Below are 17,813 nucleotides of genomic sequence, written 5' to 3'. Positions count from 1 at the left end.
AGTTTCACCCAATCTTATGTTAATCTTAAGTACCTATAGAGTAGCCTAGTGCTGCATCCTTCATATCTCCAAGAAGTTTTTAGTTTTATCATATTTACAAAAGAAAGATGGGCCTTGTTTATAAAACGTTTGTCAACAAACACACTTGCAAAACTCAATTTCTGCCCCGGAAAAACAAACTGCATCCACTGTTAACGTAACGCTGGGTTCTTGGGAATGTAAAACGTTATCTTTGCCTTACAACCAAACCAGCACTTCTTCAGAAACATTCTTTTCGAGTGTGCAGCTGAATGAAGCGAGTCCGGTCTATGTTTGCGCTGGCGCGCTCTTCCGGTAGAAATGCCCATACAAGGAGTTCCACCTTTCAGGAAGTCATGAAGAGCCGTGATCGAAAAAAACTTTCCGAAACTTGTAAGAAACCCGAAAGTGTGTCTTCGGCACAGAAATACTCTGTTATATGTCCAAAATGTGAAACTTTGGCCATGTTTAGCATGATAATCTTTAACAGTGTAAATAACTTAACATGCATGAGCATGAAACTGCATGCATTGGACCCCCTCTTGAAACTTGGAGGGATGGTAGTACCACCAAGCAGCAAAAGGCAGTTAATCTCCCCATGTTAAAATGCCCAACTTCACAGCAGAAAAAAATGTTTACAGCCTGGTACAAAAAGTGGTTTTGGTCTATATAGGTAATTTTTCTCCTTCCTGTCAATTATAACTCATCTGTTTAAGTTTTACTAAGCCTTAAAATTCTGCATAATTAGGGGCTATGGTAAATGACCTGGATTTGAAAAAAATGCTTTTTTAAATAATTGATTTGTGGTTACAAGCTTGCTAAATAATGTCATATTTTCCATATTTTTTTAAATGCCTTAAAGCGCTTGCATGTATATATATATATATATATATATATATATATATATATATATATATATATATATATACAATGTTTTTGCTTTATTAACAAGAACAAGTATTACATATTCACATCATTACACCAACACTAACTGTCAGAGAAAATAAAATAAAATAAAAAATGGAAGAAAATTACAGAACACAAGCCAACATTCAGAACATTACATGTTTTTGGTTTCTCCCAAGAGATTTACAAATAATTTAAAGCCTTAAATTATTTAGTGGTGCTGGAGCGCCACTTGTGGCTTAACCTTACGGAGATTAAGGACGCGGATAAGGTCGCCTTCCTTGACTCCCCCATCTCGCCGACCGGCCTGTTCGGCCCAGCTGTTGAGGGTTTCGCGGAGCGCTTCACCGCGGCGCAGAAATCGTCCCAAGCCATGCGACACTTTCTGCCAAAACGCTCAAGCTCCGCAACGGCTCCTAGTCGCCCCAAGCCGGCGCCGACTCAGCAGCCTGCAAAAGCCACGCCCCCAGCTGCGCAACCAGCTCCTCAGACGGAGCTCCGTCCACGTTCACGCCCAGCCAAGCGCTTTCCCTTCCCCAAGCGCCAGGGACCTCGGCCAAGAGTGGTGTTGGACCAGGCGCCGCCAGCATCTTCCTGATCTCAACAGCAGGAAGAGGGAGGGGCCAAGTCTCGCAGCAGCCGGACCAGCCCCCAAAGTGCCTCTTTTGAACCCTTCTACACTCCGTTCTGTTCCGAGTGTAGGGGAACTCATGTTTGTAAACAATGTAGCTGTAACTCACGGGCCCTTTGTATCAGCGCCCTTACAGCAAACCGCTGTGATAGCGGGAAAAATAAAAAACAAACATTTTCAAGAAAAGAGCAAATTTCCTCTTCCAATGCTTTCAGACAGCATACAGCTGTGCGAACCATTGCAGCCCCTAGCGACACGATCCGTGGCATGGCAAGCCATCCCCGGAGTGTCAAAATGGGTTTTGGGTATAATAGAACGAGGCTATGTACTCCAGTTCGCTCGAAGACCTCCTCGCTTTCATGGTGTGATCACCACCTCAGTTCGCAGCAAAGACGCAGACGTCTTGCGATTAGAGGTAAAGAATCTGTTGGCCAAGGGCGCCGTGGAAACGGTCCCCCCAACACAGAGCGAGTCAGGTTTTTACAGCCGTTACTTCCTCGTTCCAAAGAAGGATGGCGGCCTACGTCCCATCCTCGACCTCAGACAGCTGAATCGCGCCCTCATGAGACGGCCGTTCAGAATGCTTACACTAAAACAGATCCTCTCGCAGATACGCAAAGGGGACTGGTTTTGTTCACTGGATCTGAAGGATGCATACTTCCACATTCAGATCGCCCCCCATCACAGGCAATTCTTGAGATTCGCCTTCGAGGGAGTGGCATATCAATATACAGTCCTTCCGTTCGGACTGTCGTTAGCCCCTCGCACGTTTACAAAGTGCATGGACGCAGCACTTTCCCCTCTGAGACAGATGGGAATCCGCGTCCTGAACTATCTGGACGACTGGCTCATCCTAGCCCAGTCAGAGAGCGAGCCTGACACACACCACAGAGCCTTAATCCTCAGCCACTTAGAGTGCCTAGGACTCAAGGTCAATTTTGCCAAGAGCGTGCTGTCTCCCAGCCAACGCATTGCGTTCCTGGGAGCAGTTTTCGACTCACGTCAAATGAAGGCAGCAGTTGCGCCGCAGAGAGCCCAAGCCATTCGCAGGCTCGCGGCTTCCTTCAAAATAGGAGCCCTTCGCCCACTCAAGATTTTTCAGAAGATGCTCGGCCTTATGGCCTCAGCATCTCCAGTACTTCAGTTGGGTCTGCTTCAAATGCGCCCCCTGCAGTTCTGGTTGAAACCAAAGGTTCCTCCTCAAGCGTGGCGTTTGGGACGCCAGCGCATCAAGGTAGATCGGGCCTGTATAGCAGCCCTGGCTCCTTGGAGGTGCGCTCAATGGATGGAACAGGGCGTTCCCCTGGACTTGGTGGTCAGAAGGAAAGCGGTCTCGACAGACGCCTCCAACTTAGGTTGGGGGGCGCTGTGCGACGGCCAGCCTGCTTTCGGCCTATGGTCGAAAGCGGAGAGTCGCCTTCACATCAACTGCTTGGAAATGCTAGCAGTATGTTTAGGCCTTCACACCCTTCTACCTGCACTGAAGGGTCACCATGTCTTAGTCCGTTCGGACAGCATGACAGTGGTGTCCTTCATAAATCACCAAGGGGGCCTCTCGTCGAGACGTCTATTTACGATGGTAGAACGTCTCCTGACATGGGCTCAGCTGCACTTCCGCTCTCTAAGAGCGACGCATGTGCCAGGCAAACTGAACCAGGGAGCAGACATGTTGTCTCGGAGCAACGTCTCCTCAGACGAATGGACGCTTCACCCTCACACGGTTCAGCAAATATGGGCTGTCTTTGGCAAGGCGCGAGTAGATCTTTTCGCCTCAAAAGACAATCATCACTGCCCAATTTATTTTTCGAAGGAACAGGACGCATTGACCCAAGAATGGCCCAATCTCCTGTTATACGCATTCCCTCCTATCGCTCTGCTGCCACAAGTCATCAGGCGAGTGCGGGAACAGAAACTCAAAGTCCTGTTAGTGGCTCCATTCTGGCAGAACCAGCATTGGTTTCCAGATCTTCCCGGGCTGCTCTCAAGAGCACCATGGGCCGTGCCACTGAGACGAGATCTCTTAACACAGGCGAACAGAACGATATGGCACCCCCAACCGGAATTGTGGGCGCTGCACGTTTGGGCTCTAGACGGGAGCCTTTAAGTCTCCCTGAGTCGGTTTTGAGTACTATTTCACAAGCTAGAGCACCCTCTACGAGGCGGCTCTACGATCTCAAGTGGTCTGTCTTTTCCGCCTGGTGTTCCACCCGCGGTACGGACCCAATTTTATGTGACATATCTGTGATATTGTCCTTCTTGCAAGAGCTGTTGGATAAGGGGAGATCCCCTTCTACGCTCAAGGTCTATGTTGCAGCTATAGCGGTATTCCATGACCTGGTAAACGGTCAATCTGTGGGAAGAAACGACTTGGTCGTTCGTTTTTTAAAGGGGTCAAGGCGGCTTAATCCCCCTCGCCCCGTCACGGTTCCGTCCTGGGACTTACCCACAGTATTGAGGGCCCTGAAAAGCCCTCCCTTCGAACCGCTTCAGTCCATAGGCCTTCGCCCCCTGACGTTGAAGACTGCCCTGCTATTGGCATTAGCATCAGTCAAACGCATGGGTGATTTACAGGCGCTCTCTGTGAGCCCCGTTTGCTTGGAATTCGGGCCAAATGACTCCAAGGTCATCCTGAAGCCAAGGCGTGGGTATGTTCCCAAAAGTCTCTCTACACCCTTTAGAGACCAGATTATTTCCCTTTTGGCTCTTCCTCCTGCGGAGCAAGACCAGGGATTTAACCCTCTCTGCCCTGTCAGGGCTCTGAGATGTTATATGGAGCGTTCTGCCCCTTTTAGGCAGTCAGAACAGCTGTTTGTATGTTTTGGTGGCCGCACCAAGGGGTGTTCGGTCACAAAACAGAGATTATCCAGATGGATTGTGGAAGCCATCACGCTGGCTTACTCCTCTTTGGGCCTACAATGTCCCATGGGAGTAAGGGCCCATTCGACTAGGGGCATCGCCTCGTCTTGGGCGTGGTCTAGTGGGGTTTCCATTGCAGAAATTTGTGCGGCGGCAGGCTGGGCCTCACCGTCCACATTTGCTAGATTCTATAACTTGGACGTTCCAGTCTTACAGACTCGGGTCCTTTCCACATAGTGGTATGTTGTTACCAGTATGTTATATATAGTGCATCTTGGCCTCTGTGGAGCTCCAAGTGTACTTATTCCTTGGAACGGATGTTTATCAGGCTATCTGATCGAACAAATTGGCCCTTATTAGCCCTTTAGTGCTAGGGTCATGTTAGTCGTTCCTCTACCTTAGCAACGGCGGGATTGTACTGGTTCCCCATAAGCGTCTTTCAGACGCAGTACGAGTGAAAGTATCGAAAGGGAACGTACTCGGTTACTTTCGTAACCTCGGTTCCCTGAGATACGGGAACGAGTACTGCGTTGCTGGCCGTGCTAGGTAGCTGCACGACTCAGTCGTCGCTTCAGTCGAAGTACCTGAGTTCCCTATGGCGAAATGCTCGCTTATATAGCCAGATGCTCCGCCCCTTTTGGCGCGATCGGGCGCGAATCATCGCCATAGGTTTGTGCATCTCCGCTGCCGAGCCATTGGTTCGTTTCTTTAACACTGCACGAACCAATGGCCGTGCAGTTACACTGCGTTATTGAAATGCTTCAGTCTCAGGAGAAAAGGAGCTTTTCCCATAAGCGTCTTTCAGACGCAGTACTCGTTCCCGTATCTCAGGGAACCGAGGTTACGAAAGTAACCGAGTACGTTTTCTTGTGTTTGTACTAGTTTTCATCATCTGCCTGCTACTTCAGAGTATCTTAAACTAGATTAAATTTAAAAAAAAATTTGTTCATTTGTTTGTTTGTAAGTTTATGTATTCTCTTCCCCAAACTAAAATCTAATACCATGATATTTTTGTACTATACATTGGTTCTGAACTGAGCACAGTAAAACTAACCCGATGTGATACCCTTATTATATAATGAAGGAAGATATGAAGTGACGATTGAATAAACCAGGCAGGTTGTCATAATGTTTTGCAAATATGTTTATGTAATTTATGAATTATGAATGATTTTCAATCAATTTCAAATCATGAATGATTCTTCTTTGTTTAACCAACTTTTACCATGTAAATACACAACTGTCTGAGCAAGGTCTCATGACGAACTTAGTCCAGAAGAGGGTGCTGTCATCTAGATTTAATGCTGTGTCTATAGAGACCGGACTCTTTTTGTAGGACAGTATTTCCTGTGTTTCTAAGCAAGTTTTTGCTGTGCTGTGCTTGAAAATGGAATTTGATTCCAGGTGTTACAAAACTTAAATGTGCCAGTCATAATTTTGGTTTCCAAATTAAATAATTTAAACACTGGATCAACTAAAGAAATCTATTTTCATTATAAAAGAGTATGCATTCTGTTCTATTTCATTTTATGTATTGTGAAAAATTCAATGTGCTCAAATTCTGCATGTAAAATGATCTCACAGTTTGATTTTTTTGTTTGCACATGAATTGTGTTACCCTAACAAAAGAAACTGCATAAAGAACTCAAATTACTAAAATGTCATGTGTGTGTGTGTGTGTGTGTGTGTATATATATATATATATATATAACAAGTGAACACACATGGCAAAATATGTTTTTCTTACTTAGAATTTTTGTCTTGTTTCCAGCCAAAATTCTTAAATCAAGAAGCATTTTCTGGACAAATAAAATTATTTTCTTGTTCTCAGACAAAACAAGTCAAAATTAAGTGAGTTTTTGCTTGAAACATGAGGGCAGATTATTTTGCTCGTTTAAGCTAAAAAAAGACAATAATTTTTACTTTAAGAATTTTTAGATATTTTGGCTGAAAACAAGACAAACAACATTTTTTGCAGTGCAAAATCACACAAACATAAATTAGAAGAATTTAGTGTTTAATATGTATTAAAATAAAATGTAGATTGGAGTTTTAGATTTGTTTTAATTATTAAATTATTCAGATTCCATTTTTCCAAAATTAGATTGTAGTCAAGACTACAACATACATAGAAATATAAGGTTTATATGGAAAATTATTTAAAACACACTCTGAGAAATATACACTATAATAAAATGTGTGTGATTATTGTCACAGTTGCTGGTGGTGTACTTGGTGAGAGGAGCCAGGGGAAAACACGGAGAATCCAGGAGTAAATGAAAACTCTAATTTATTAAACAAAATTAAACACTAAAGTGAATCAAGTAAGTAAATCAAAACAGGAAACAAACACAGCATGTAACAATACACTGAAAAACAAGACATGGTCACAAACAAGCTAACAAGATGACGAGGGGGAAATACAAATATGGGCAAGACTGAACTAACACAGACAAAAACTAGAAGGGGGGAGAAAAGGACTAAACCATAACAACTAGAAACAGAGGGGGAAAAACACTAGGAAAGATAGAACAGGACAAAAAACAGAACACAATCCTGACAATTATAAAGTTCTGTTAAATGTTGTAGAGATTAGAAACACAATATATTCATATTTGATCTGCTTTAAATCTGGTCAAAAGATGCAGATCTTGAGGTCTTTTCCGGTTCTCATCAGGTGAAAACAGGGCATCTGTTTGAAAGAGAAAAACAATAACCTGCTGTTATATTTGTGATCTCAAATGTCTGTTATACTTCACTCTAGACTCTAAACTTTAAATTGTAAAATGCACTCTTAAAAATAAAGGTGCTTCATGATCTATCCCTTCATAAATGTCTCTGACCACTGCTATTGGAGTTGCCATCTCTGTAGTCAGTGCTGGTGAAGGTCTCGTTTAAAACCTCCTGTTAAACACTTCATGCTTATAAACCCTTGTGATTGTGCAAGGCAAACAGATGACGAATCCATCCAGTGAATCACCCAAAAGTATAATTGCGTTTCCCAAAAGCACCATCAACCATTTATGGTTGCAAGTTCCACCCATTTGTAACTACAGAACTTGTGACCATAGTGAGCTAATGATGCTTTCGGGAAACACAGCCCATGTTCCTAGCACCCATTCTAAGTTTTGAAAAATGCATCACTCTTCAGAACATCTGGCCGGAAGGATGCAAAGCTTTAAAGCTTAATCAAACCTCATCTTGCCATCGCTAATAACCAGAGGGCATGCTCAGAAATGCAAGGCAAGGCAAGGCAAGTTTATTTATATAGCACATTTCATACACAATGGTAATTCAAAGTGCTGTACATAAAAAGGAATTAAAATCACAATAGAACATCACATCACATCACATAAAAAGCATAAAAATCATCTTACGTCAGTACAGATAGTCAGACTATACTCTGTCTTACCTTACTACGCAATCAAACAGTAATTACTGATCAGACAGTCAGACTATACTCTGTCTTGCCTAATCATGCAATCACACAGTATTACGATTTGTATAGCGCTCTTCCCAGCCTCTCGCTGAGGGTATTCTTACGTCAGTACAGATAGTCAGACTATACTCTGTCTTACCTTACTATGCAATCAAACAGTAATTACTAATCAGACAGTCAGACTATACTCTGTCTTGCCCAACCATGCAATCACACAGTATTTTAAAATTAATTAGCACAGTAAAATAAAGTGCAACAACATAAAAGACTTCACGATGGGAGGTGATTTTTATGTGGGTAAAGCGATAAAACATGAAACTGCTGTAATCCTGTAATAGGCATTGTATGTCTGTTATTACATAGTAAACACAAATCAGTTCTCAAAAAAACAGAACAGCTGTTGTTTAATGTTGAATTCCAACTCTGACATGCACATGAACATGAATGTGAAATAAAAAATCAGCCAAAAACACATTTCCTGCTTTTTGTTAATTCAGGAAGTTATGTCGGGGTTAGTTAACATCACCAGTTTAATCACTACTATAAGCAGTGTTGGGATTATGCATTACAAGTAATGCAAGTTACGTAATAATATTACTTATTCCAAGTTACTAGCAGTGTTGGGAAAAGTTACTTTTAAAAGTAATGCATTAAAATATTGAGTTACTCCCTAAAAAGTAACTAATTACGTTACCTAGTTACTTTTTTATGTAAATTAATGCATTTAAAATCTGGGCAGGGCTTGCTTGTTTGTTTTTAATATAAAAAATTCTATATTTTACAAATCAAAAAGCTTTTCTACACCAAGGCTTAGAGACAAGTAAATTCATGTCTGTACAGTAGACCGCAGAAGAAAAAATGTCAACTCTTCAGCAATAAAAAAAAAAAAAAGGAAAACAAATGTTAGATTATCTTGAGTAATTTTTGCTTATTAGTATGGATGAACTGGATCATTGAAGGTCGGCAGCAAAGACATCGGTTACTTTTTAATTGACAAGAAAATTGACAAGAGTTACTTTTTCAAATAAGCAATGTCCCCATGTTGAGAGAAATTGTGAGTGAGATGTTACTTTAGTTCTAGAATAAATGTGAACATGCATTAATTCATCTCACTCACTAAAAAAACAGATACAGTGTTCATCAAAATAAATAATAACAGTGAAATTCAACACAAACCTGCAGTAATTAAATGTTCAATAATATAAATATCCTTTATGTATTTAATCCCATTTTATGAACTGATGTCTTTGCTGCCGACCTTCGATGATCCAATTCATCCATACTAATAAGCAAAAATCACTCAAGATAATTTGTTTTCCTTTTTTTATTGCTGAAGAGTTGACATTTTCCTCTGTGGTCTACAGACGTCAATTTACTTTTCTCTGAGGCTTTTGGTGTAAAAAGGCTTTTAGATTTTCCAAAAATAGAAAAACAAACAAACAAGCTCTGCCCAGATTTAAAAAGTAATGCAAAAGTAACTTAACGCATTACTTTCGATGAAAAGTAACTAAGTAACATAATTAGTTACTTTTTTAGGTAGTAACTGAATATTGTAATGCATTACTTTTAAAAGTAACTTTTCCCAACACTGACTATAATCATTATATTTTATCGCTATATTTTTGATTGGATGAATACACCAAATTATCTGTTTAAATAATAGCTGTTGTGCATCAGTTGGGCTCCTATATTTCTGATGGTTGCTCTGAATAAACTATTTGGACTATAACTACACTCTTAAAAATAAAGGTACTTCACGGTGCCATAGAAGAACCATTTTGTCTGAATGGTTCCTTAAAGAACCTTTAACATCTGAAGAACCTTTCCGTTTCACAAAAGGTTTTTTTTGTGGTGAAAAAAGGTTCTTCAGATTATAAAATGGTAAGAAAGGGATGGTTCTTAAAAGAACCTTATATTGACTGAACCTTTATTTTTAAGAGTGTACACAAATAAAAAAGGTCTCTTCTTCAATCAAGTGAATGCATCACTCCTGCAAAAGCAGTGCTAAACAGGTTCCATAACATAACCCCCAAAAAGTCTCAGTAACATTTAAATAATAATAATAAACTATATTTTTAGTGACAGGCTATTAGTAATGTGCAAACACACGCACGCACACACACACACTGCAATACATTATAGTTTAATGGCAAGATTCATTGTGACAACTTACCCCAACACACTGTGACAACAACACAAAACAGTGTAGTAAAGGTTTTTAGTCTAGATTTTAAGGTTTATATAGAAATGATATATAAATATAAGGTTTTTACAGAGATTGGCTTTTGTCAAAAGTGTTACTGCTTTAAATTTGGTCAAAACTTGAGGTCTTCATGAGCTCCCATCAGCTGTAAACATGGACTCTGTGTGGAAGAGATAAAACAAAAATAAACTGCTGTTACGTTCGTCACCTTATTATCAAGTAATCAACTCTTTGGAAAACAGCACACAAATGCACATGAATAAGAGTAGTATGGAGATGTTTGACTTGTGTTAGTGTATCTTGGATTATTTGCATTTGTATTTGTCTTCTTGAAGGCACATGATGTAAGTTTTCCCTGGATTTTATTTAAGTTTATGGTGGGTGAGACGGGATTGGCACTGTTTTCATTATTTGTTTGAATATTTCTGATGGAACAAACACTAACACAACACAACTAGATAAAATATAAAACAGACACAGTCTCAAAACATTAATTAGTGACTAATGTTGTAAAGTTGTAAGAGTTAGTTATAGCTTTATGACTTATGAAGTTTTAATATAGAGGTAACAAAGAGTATTTATTATTGATTATAATATTTGCTAATTTTAAAAGAATGTGATTGTATTGATTGTACCTCATGTCACGCACTTCAATCATCACTTCTGAGTCTTCTGATCAGGGCTAAAATCTTGCTTCGAGATTTTGAATTCTTCTTTCCAGATTTTCTGTTTTTCCTTCAAGCTCATTGGTTTTGTATTCCTGATTTCTTTTGTTTCGTTCAAGTTCATCCATTTTGTTTTCCAGATCTTTTGTTTGTCTTTCCAGATTCTCTGTCTTTTCTTCCAGCTCATGTGTTTTGTATTCCAGATCTTTCTTCTTTTTTTCAAGTTCTTCTATTTTGTTTTCCAGATCGTTTGTTTTTTCTTCAAGTTCATCTGTTTTGTTTTCCAGATTTCTTTTGTTTCGTTCAAGTTCATCTGTTTTGTTTTCCAGATCTTTTGTTTGTCTTTCCAGATTCTCAGTCTTTCCTTCCAGATCTTTTGCTTTTTCTTCAAGTTCATCTGTTTTGTTTTCCAGATTTCTCTTCTTTCTTTCAAGTTCATCTGTTTTGTTTTCCAGATTTCTTTTGTTTCGTTCAAGTTCATCTGTTTTGTTTTCCAGATCTTTTGTTTGTCTTTCCAGATTCTCAGTCTTTCCTTCCAGATCTTTTGCTTTTTCTTCAAGTTCATCTGTTTTGTATTCCAGATTTCTTTTGTTTCGTTCAAGTTCATCCATTTTGTTTTCCAGACCTTTTGTTTGTCTTTCCAGATTCTCTGTCTTTTCTTCCAGCTCATGTGTTTTGTATTCCAGATCTTTCTTCTTTTTTTCAAGTTCTTCTATTTTGTTTTCCAGATCGTTTGTTTTTTCTTCAAGTTCATCTGTTTTGTTTTCCAGATTTCTTTTGTTTCGTTCAAGTTCATCTGTTTTGTTTTCCAGATTTCTTTTGTTTCGTTCAAGTTCATCTGTTTTGTTTTCCAGATCTTTTGTTTGTTTTTCCAGATTCTCAGTCTTTCCTTCCAGATCTTTTGCTTTTTCTTCAAGCTCATCTGTTTTGTATTCCAGATTTCTCTTCTTTCTTTCAAGTTCATCTGTTTTGTTTTCCAGATCTCTTTTCATTTTTGTAAGCTCACTTGTTTTGTTTTCCAGATTGTAAATTCTTACTTCATAATCAGCCATTTTTCTAATATTCAGCCTTGTCTTTGACTGCTGCTGGTGTGTGAAGGTTGAGAAGGTTATGTTTAAAACCTTTCGATACCGCGTCACGGCACGCTTGTAAACCCTAGTGACTGTACAAGACAAGACAATAGGAACTTTTGTTCAGTCAGACAATATTTTATTCAGTGACCAGATGAACATGTTTCTGCAGACTACAGTCACTAGCACTTGTTCCTTGGTGTGCCCTTTTATTTTATACATTTAACCCTATGATTATTCAGGTAGCGTAAAATATAAAGTACTCACCAGTCGACAGGTAAAAGTTCTTAGAAGACTCCCGTGGTTGTTCTTGTTTGAGGCTCAGTTTGTAGTTATAAGTAAAGTCTCATGGGAGGCAACCTTTGTTTTATTAGTGTTACGTCGTTGAGACATATTGTCTAGTTTTCCTGGTCTTTTCTTTCTCTTTTGTCTCGCCCTTTCTTTCACAGGATTGAATCCAACCAAAGTGATCCAACCAGTTCTGATTGGTGTTATTGGGACCAAGGAGTGGCAATAAAAGGATCTGCTGTATCTGACGAGGAAGCTCTGCTCAACCTGTGATTGCACTTGTGGTAGTGTGCGCAGTGTGAATTTTGCTTTTGAGTTGCACACGTGTTTTGTATTCCAGATCTCTCTTCTTTTTTTCAAGTTCTCCTATTTTGTTTTCCAGATTATTTGTTTTTTCTTCGAGTTCATCTGTTTTGTTTTCCAGATCTTTTGTTTGTCTTTCCAGATTCTCAGTCTTTCCTTCCAGATCTTTAGCTTTTTCTTCAAGTTTATCTTTTGCTTCACGTTCAATTGGTTAATGCCATTTCCTGTTTTTCATTAAACAGGAGTTATGGTAATATATTTTTGTTAGGGAATTTAGTTTTTCCAGTTAGAAGTTTGTTTGGTGGTTGTTTGTTGTTTTGGCCTTTGCTCACCCCTGAAGTTTACTTGTGGTTCTGTAAATTAACGTATAAAGGATCTTTGATTGCCAATTATGTTGCGGCCTTACCCTAGAAGGGGTCATAGTTACAAAACAAAGCAGTTAAAGGAGAAGTTCACTTTCAGAACAAATATGTACACATAATGTACTCACCCCCTTGTCATCCAAGATGTTCATGACTTTCTTTCTTCAGTCGTAAAGAAATTATGTTTTTTGAGGAAAACACTTCAAAAATGAACCATTTAAACCTACATATAAACCTACATATTGTACAACAGACAAGTTACATTGAGTCACCAAATACCTTTTGTATGTTTAGTTGTCTCATTTACTTTGATGATGAAGAGGCTGCAATGTCAAGTTTCAGCTGAAAAATATGATATCCGTCAGATAAGAACAAGACATTATTCAAAACGGTCTATTTTTTAATTGTGTACCTTCAAAATAACCATGAAACGTTGTACTTTTGTAAAATAAAGAACACAAACTAAATTCACTTGCCGTCTCAGTCTCTCTGAACCTCTTCTTGAAATGAAGGGGAACTCAGTGATGCCTACTCGTTACACAAACAGGAGAAATATATTTATAGAAACCTTTAAATGCCAGCTTTTAAGTGTTTACATTTTGCTTTTTTTGGCATTAGGCATTAAGTCACGTTGGAATATAAATCATAGCACATTTCGGAAGATAAAAAACGTGAGTTGCAGTCTGGAAAATATGGTACAGCAAATTTTTGTTCTGGAAGTGAACGTCTCCTTTAATGCAAAAATAAAAATCAGCTAAGCTACAAGTTCTAAAAACAAACTCTAAACAGCAATACTGGAGATACTGTTAAGCACTCTTTGATAGGGTATCAGGTGTCCTTCACACTGGGAAGAAGAGTGGTTTACTCCTCAGACCTATTTTATACATCTTTTTGAGGAGGTCCAGTTACATATCAACATCTCATGACAGATGTCTTTCCTCTGTCGCTTATGCTGCTGTCTGCATCTAGCGTTCTTCCTTTTCTTCACTGTATAGTCTTTGTAACATCTCTGTTTGATGTTGCAACATGCTTTCTTCTCCACTCTATGCCATCTTGTTAAGCTTAATGATTGACTATATAGCATCAAATTCAGGCACCTAACTTTCACAACTGTTACTTATTCATCATAACAAAGCAAGTATTGCAAGTGCAAGCTTCTTTTTTTATTAAAGCATACATTGAAATGGGTATGTAGCAATATCAATATCGAAAACACATTGTGTTCACACACTGTAAAGCATTTTCATTTTTAAGATTTTTTTTTAGATTTCTTACTCACATTATAAGTCAGAAATGACAAGGAGGCAGCTTCACAGTGAGTGTGGTTTTCAGATTATGATGCTCTGTCTATATAGTTTAGAGATGTAAAATGGAGAAATGCATATTAATTCATATATTGCTTCTCTGAAACCTTGGGCAAATGTACAAATTCAGCATGTAAAACACACAAGGTAAAGGTTTTGTTGACATTGATTGCATCACTTTAAAAAAAAAAAAGTATTACATAAGAAACTTATATGTAAGCATATATACACAATATAAGCACAACTACAAAATAGACTAGGGATAGTTGTCCAAGGGTAGGTCTGTTAGATATTTATTGTAGTCAAGATTTTAAAGGGGTCATCGGATGCCCATTTTCCACAAGTTCATATGATTCTTTAGGGTGTTAATGAAAAGTCTATACTATACTTTGGTTAAAAATTCTCAATAGTAGTGTAAAAAAACAGCCTTTTACCTTGTCAAAATCAGCTCATTTTAAGACATGGTCCCTTTATATGCAAACGAGCTCTGGTCGCCCCGCCCCTCTCTGGGATTATGACATGTAATGTTTACTTTAGCTGCATTTAGCGGTAAAACTTGCCAACAAGCACATTATTAAGAAAGATCATTCACAAAGATGCATAAAAAACCTTCATACTCACTTCTGCTGTGGGTGAAGCTGAATCAGGAACGATTCGCAGAGGCATATGTTGATCGAGATCGGCGCTTTCCTTTTAAAAAAGGAAATGCGTCTTCAGTAAATGACGACTGCTGTGTTCATTATTACATCCAACAACAGAACACCTCAATCGCTCAATCAGAGACATTCTTGTCTGCATCTGAGTCACACAATGGCAATCGAAGTCTGTTTCAGCTTGGTGAGGGTGGGGCTAAGGTAACCCTCATGTCAATCAACTATTGTGGGAGTGGCCTATGTTGTGTGTCGTCACACCCACAAGGAGCTGAGAATGACCTGATTTTAAAAAGGGAATATTACTTTTAAAGATTAAAAAATACTACTGGGTGGATTTTTATCATTGTAGGGTGGTTGTGTACACAAACTGCCAACACACATTAATGTTCAAACAACATATAAAAGTTAGTTTTGCATCCGATGACCCCTTTAAGGTTTACTGTAAGGTTTATATAGAAATTGGCTTGAATGAAAACACATACTGGCTACGTTACATGCATTCAAATAATCAATTAGTAATCAGATTAATGGCTCAATCCGACTGAAAAGCCTAAATGTAAACACCTTAATCGATCCGACTGAGCTCGAGCTGAATGAAATTTCGATCGCATTGTAAGGGTGGATTGTTTGAGAGTGCATGTAAACACGATTTGAAAACCGAAACTGAAAGCACTGCGCATGTGCAATGACGCAGAATAGCTTAATGACGTATGACGCACAGAACGCGCACATCGTTAACCCTTTTCAATAGCGTTCATAAACACTACATAGAGATTCATTAATGAATGAATTCAGTCCGATTGAAACAAAAGTTGTGCATGTAAACATAACAGCACTGAGTAAGGTAGAATACACGGTGATATATTGAAATATCCGCTGGTCTAAAAAGACGCAGATCTTGATGTCTTTCTTTCTTGAGGAAAAATTTGTTCTGGAAGAGATGAAAGAAATAAACTTCAATTACTGTATATTCACACACTCATATGTCTATTATTATAGAACAGAAACAGAACAGCTGTTATTAGATGATGAATTACCACTATTTCACTCAAATAGTGTATATTCATATATGTTTAGTGTATCTCTTGTAATGGTCTTCTTGAAGGTATGATATAACATCTGAAATGTTATTCAGCTAAATTTTCATGATTTCGTAAAGATCTCTAGAACAAACCGTAACACAAAACAGATGAAATGAAAGAAAAAAAAAACAAACACAGTGTCACAGTTTGCTTCATTTCGTATATTCAAGACCAATATTTCATTCCGGTCAGTTAGCATGACTTTTAAAGAGAGTTTAATATTTAACAACTGAATCAAACAGACACTCACATTTGTCTGATATGATTCATTTATGACATTTGGAACCATTTCTACAACATTTGCTCGTAAATGTGATGGTATTGAATAGTTGTAACTTGCACCTTGCAGCCAATCTCTGATGTGTTGTTGTCTCAGTCTTCTGTTTTCTAATCTGAGATCTTGTATTCTTCCTTCCAGATCTTCTATTGTTTCTTCCAGCTCTTCTATTCTTGCTCTCAGATTTTCAGTTTCATGGACTTGGGCATTACACATCTGCAGATTGTCTGGAAACTCATCACAGAATCTTTGCAGCTCACCTCGATTGCCAGAGAGATTCATCACGTGTCGAGTTGGCTGGTTAACAGCATGTTTGAAAGTCCACTGAGCAGAGATTACGTTATAATTATCCTTAAGTGTATTTATCCACCAGCCGTCATCCGAGGGTCTGAAGAGCAGAACATGCAGACGGTCTTGACAATAAATTCTGAAGAGAACATTTGGATTTTCATTCAGCTGTGTCTCTCTGTGTCTCTTTTGTGCTGTTTCAGTCATGTTTTCAACATCCAGTCCTTCATACATGTCTCTAACAGCTGCCATTTCTTCCCACCCTTATGAAATATGATCTGCTTTTTTTTTTAGATTCTCTTGGAGTTGCACAAGACAAAGTGACGAAGGCAGGAACTCGCTCAGCCCACCGCATATTTGCCAAGAGTGCATATGTTTGTTTTCCAGAAGGAGTTGCTTAGCAAACCTCAAAGCAGTTTTAGGGGGTAACGCATTACTAGTATGCAAGTTATGTAATAATATTACATAAAATCCATGAAACTAGTAAAGTAACGCATTACTTTTTAATTGTCAAGAAAATATCTGAGTAACTTTTTCAAATAAGTAATGCCAGTTACTTCTTTCCCCCATTTATTGATTAAAAGCTCTCAACATCTGAATAAATGTGAACATGCATTAATTCATCTCACTCACTAAAAAAACAGATACAGCATTCCTCAAAATGAATAGACTCGGAAATTCAATGCAAACCTGCAATAATTAAATGTTAAATAATACAAATATCCTTTATGTATTTAATCCCATTTTATTAAACGACGTCTTTGCAGCCGACCTTCGATGATCCAATTTATTCATACTAATAAGCAACAATTACTCATGATAATCTAACATTTGTTTTCCTTTTTTTGTTGCTGAAGAGTTTACATTTGTTCTTCTGCGGTCTACTGTACAGACGTCAATTTACTTTTTTCTAAGCCTGAGGCTTTTGGTGTGAAAAGACTTTTAAATTTGACAAAAATAGAACTTTTTATATTAAAAACAAACAAGCAAGCCTTGTTTAGATTTAAAAAGTAACGCAAAAGTAATGTAACGCATACTTTCAATAAAAGTAACATAATTACTTTTAAAGTAACACTGCCTCAAAGCACAAAGCTTAAAGTCTCAATCAAACAGCTTCTGTTTCTGTAGTAACATTACAGTCAAATACTAAAGATGTGTTAACATGACAACAGAGAAGAGAGAAAGGCAGAAGCGAGGAGGACTGGCTCAAGAGGAACTGAAAACTAGAGGAAATAGAGAAACAATGTTTGCCAGGAAATATGAAACACATTTGACATTGTGTTCATGTTATTTCTAAACGACACAAGGTTTTTTTTTTCATTCAGGTTTTTTAAAATGATGATTCATTTAAATAATTATTTGTTTATAATAGCTATAATGTTTTATTGTTTTATTCAGTGCACAATAGCATTATTCAACATTCTAGAAAGAAAGAAATATGCATAGCACTGAATTGTGATACCAGCAG

At 38.4% G+C, this 17,813-nt stretch overlaps 1 protein-coding gene and 1 long non-coding RNA gene across 2 annotated transcripts; both read right to left on the bottom strand.

The window, feature by feature from the left end:
• Positions 1 to 7,841: 7,841 nt before the first annotated feature.
• LOC141345933 (uncharacterized) lies at positions 7,842 to 12,915 on the bottom strand. Its single transcript, XM_073850854.1, has 3 exons — positions 12,056 to 12,915; positions 10,689 to 11,880; positions 7,842 to 10,213 (listed from the first exon to the last, which is right to left on the bottom strand). The coding sequence occupies exon 2, from the start codon at positions 11,768 to 11,770 to the stop codon at positions 10,736 to 10,738; it is 1,035 nt and encodes a 344-aa protein (XP_073706955.1). The 5' UTR covers positions 11,771 to 11,880; positions 12,056 to 12,915; the 3' UTR covers positions 7,842 to 10,213; positions 10,689 to 10,735.
• A 967-nt stretch (positions 12,916 to 13,882) lies between these two features.
• Positions 13,883 to 16,597, bottom strand: LOC141346055 (uncharacterized). The gene is made up of 2 exons (XR_012357130.1): positions 16,123 to 16,597; positions 13,883 to 15,629 (listed from the first exon to the last, which is right to left on the bottom strand). It is a non-coding gene; the product is annotated as an uncharacterized lncRNA (long non-coding RNA).
• Between the last annotated feature and the right edge of the window lie 1,216 nt (positions 16,598 to 17,813).

This window comes from Garra rufa, chromosome 11, assembly GCF_049309525.1.
Source record: "Garra rufa chromosome 11, GarRuf1.0, whole genome shotgun sequence".
Classification (NCBI taxonomy): domain Eukaryota; kingdom Metazoa; phylum Chordata; class Actinopteri; order Cypriniformes; family Cyprinidae; genus Garra; species Garra rufa.
Note: the sequence above shows the minus strand (reverse complement) of the source record. Positions and strands in the feature narration are given on the sequence as shown.

What these genes read in the sequence shown, in the direction of transcription:
- LOC141345933 (XM_073850854.1), bottom strand. Translation starts at nt 11,770, where the DNA reads ATGGCTGATTATGAAGTAAGAATTTACAATCTGGAAAACAAAACAAGT.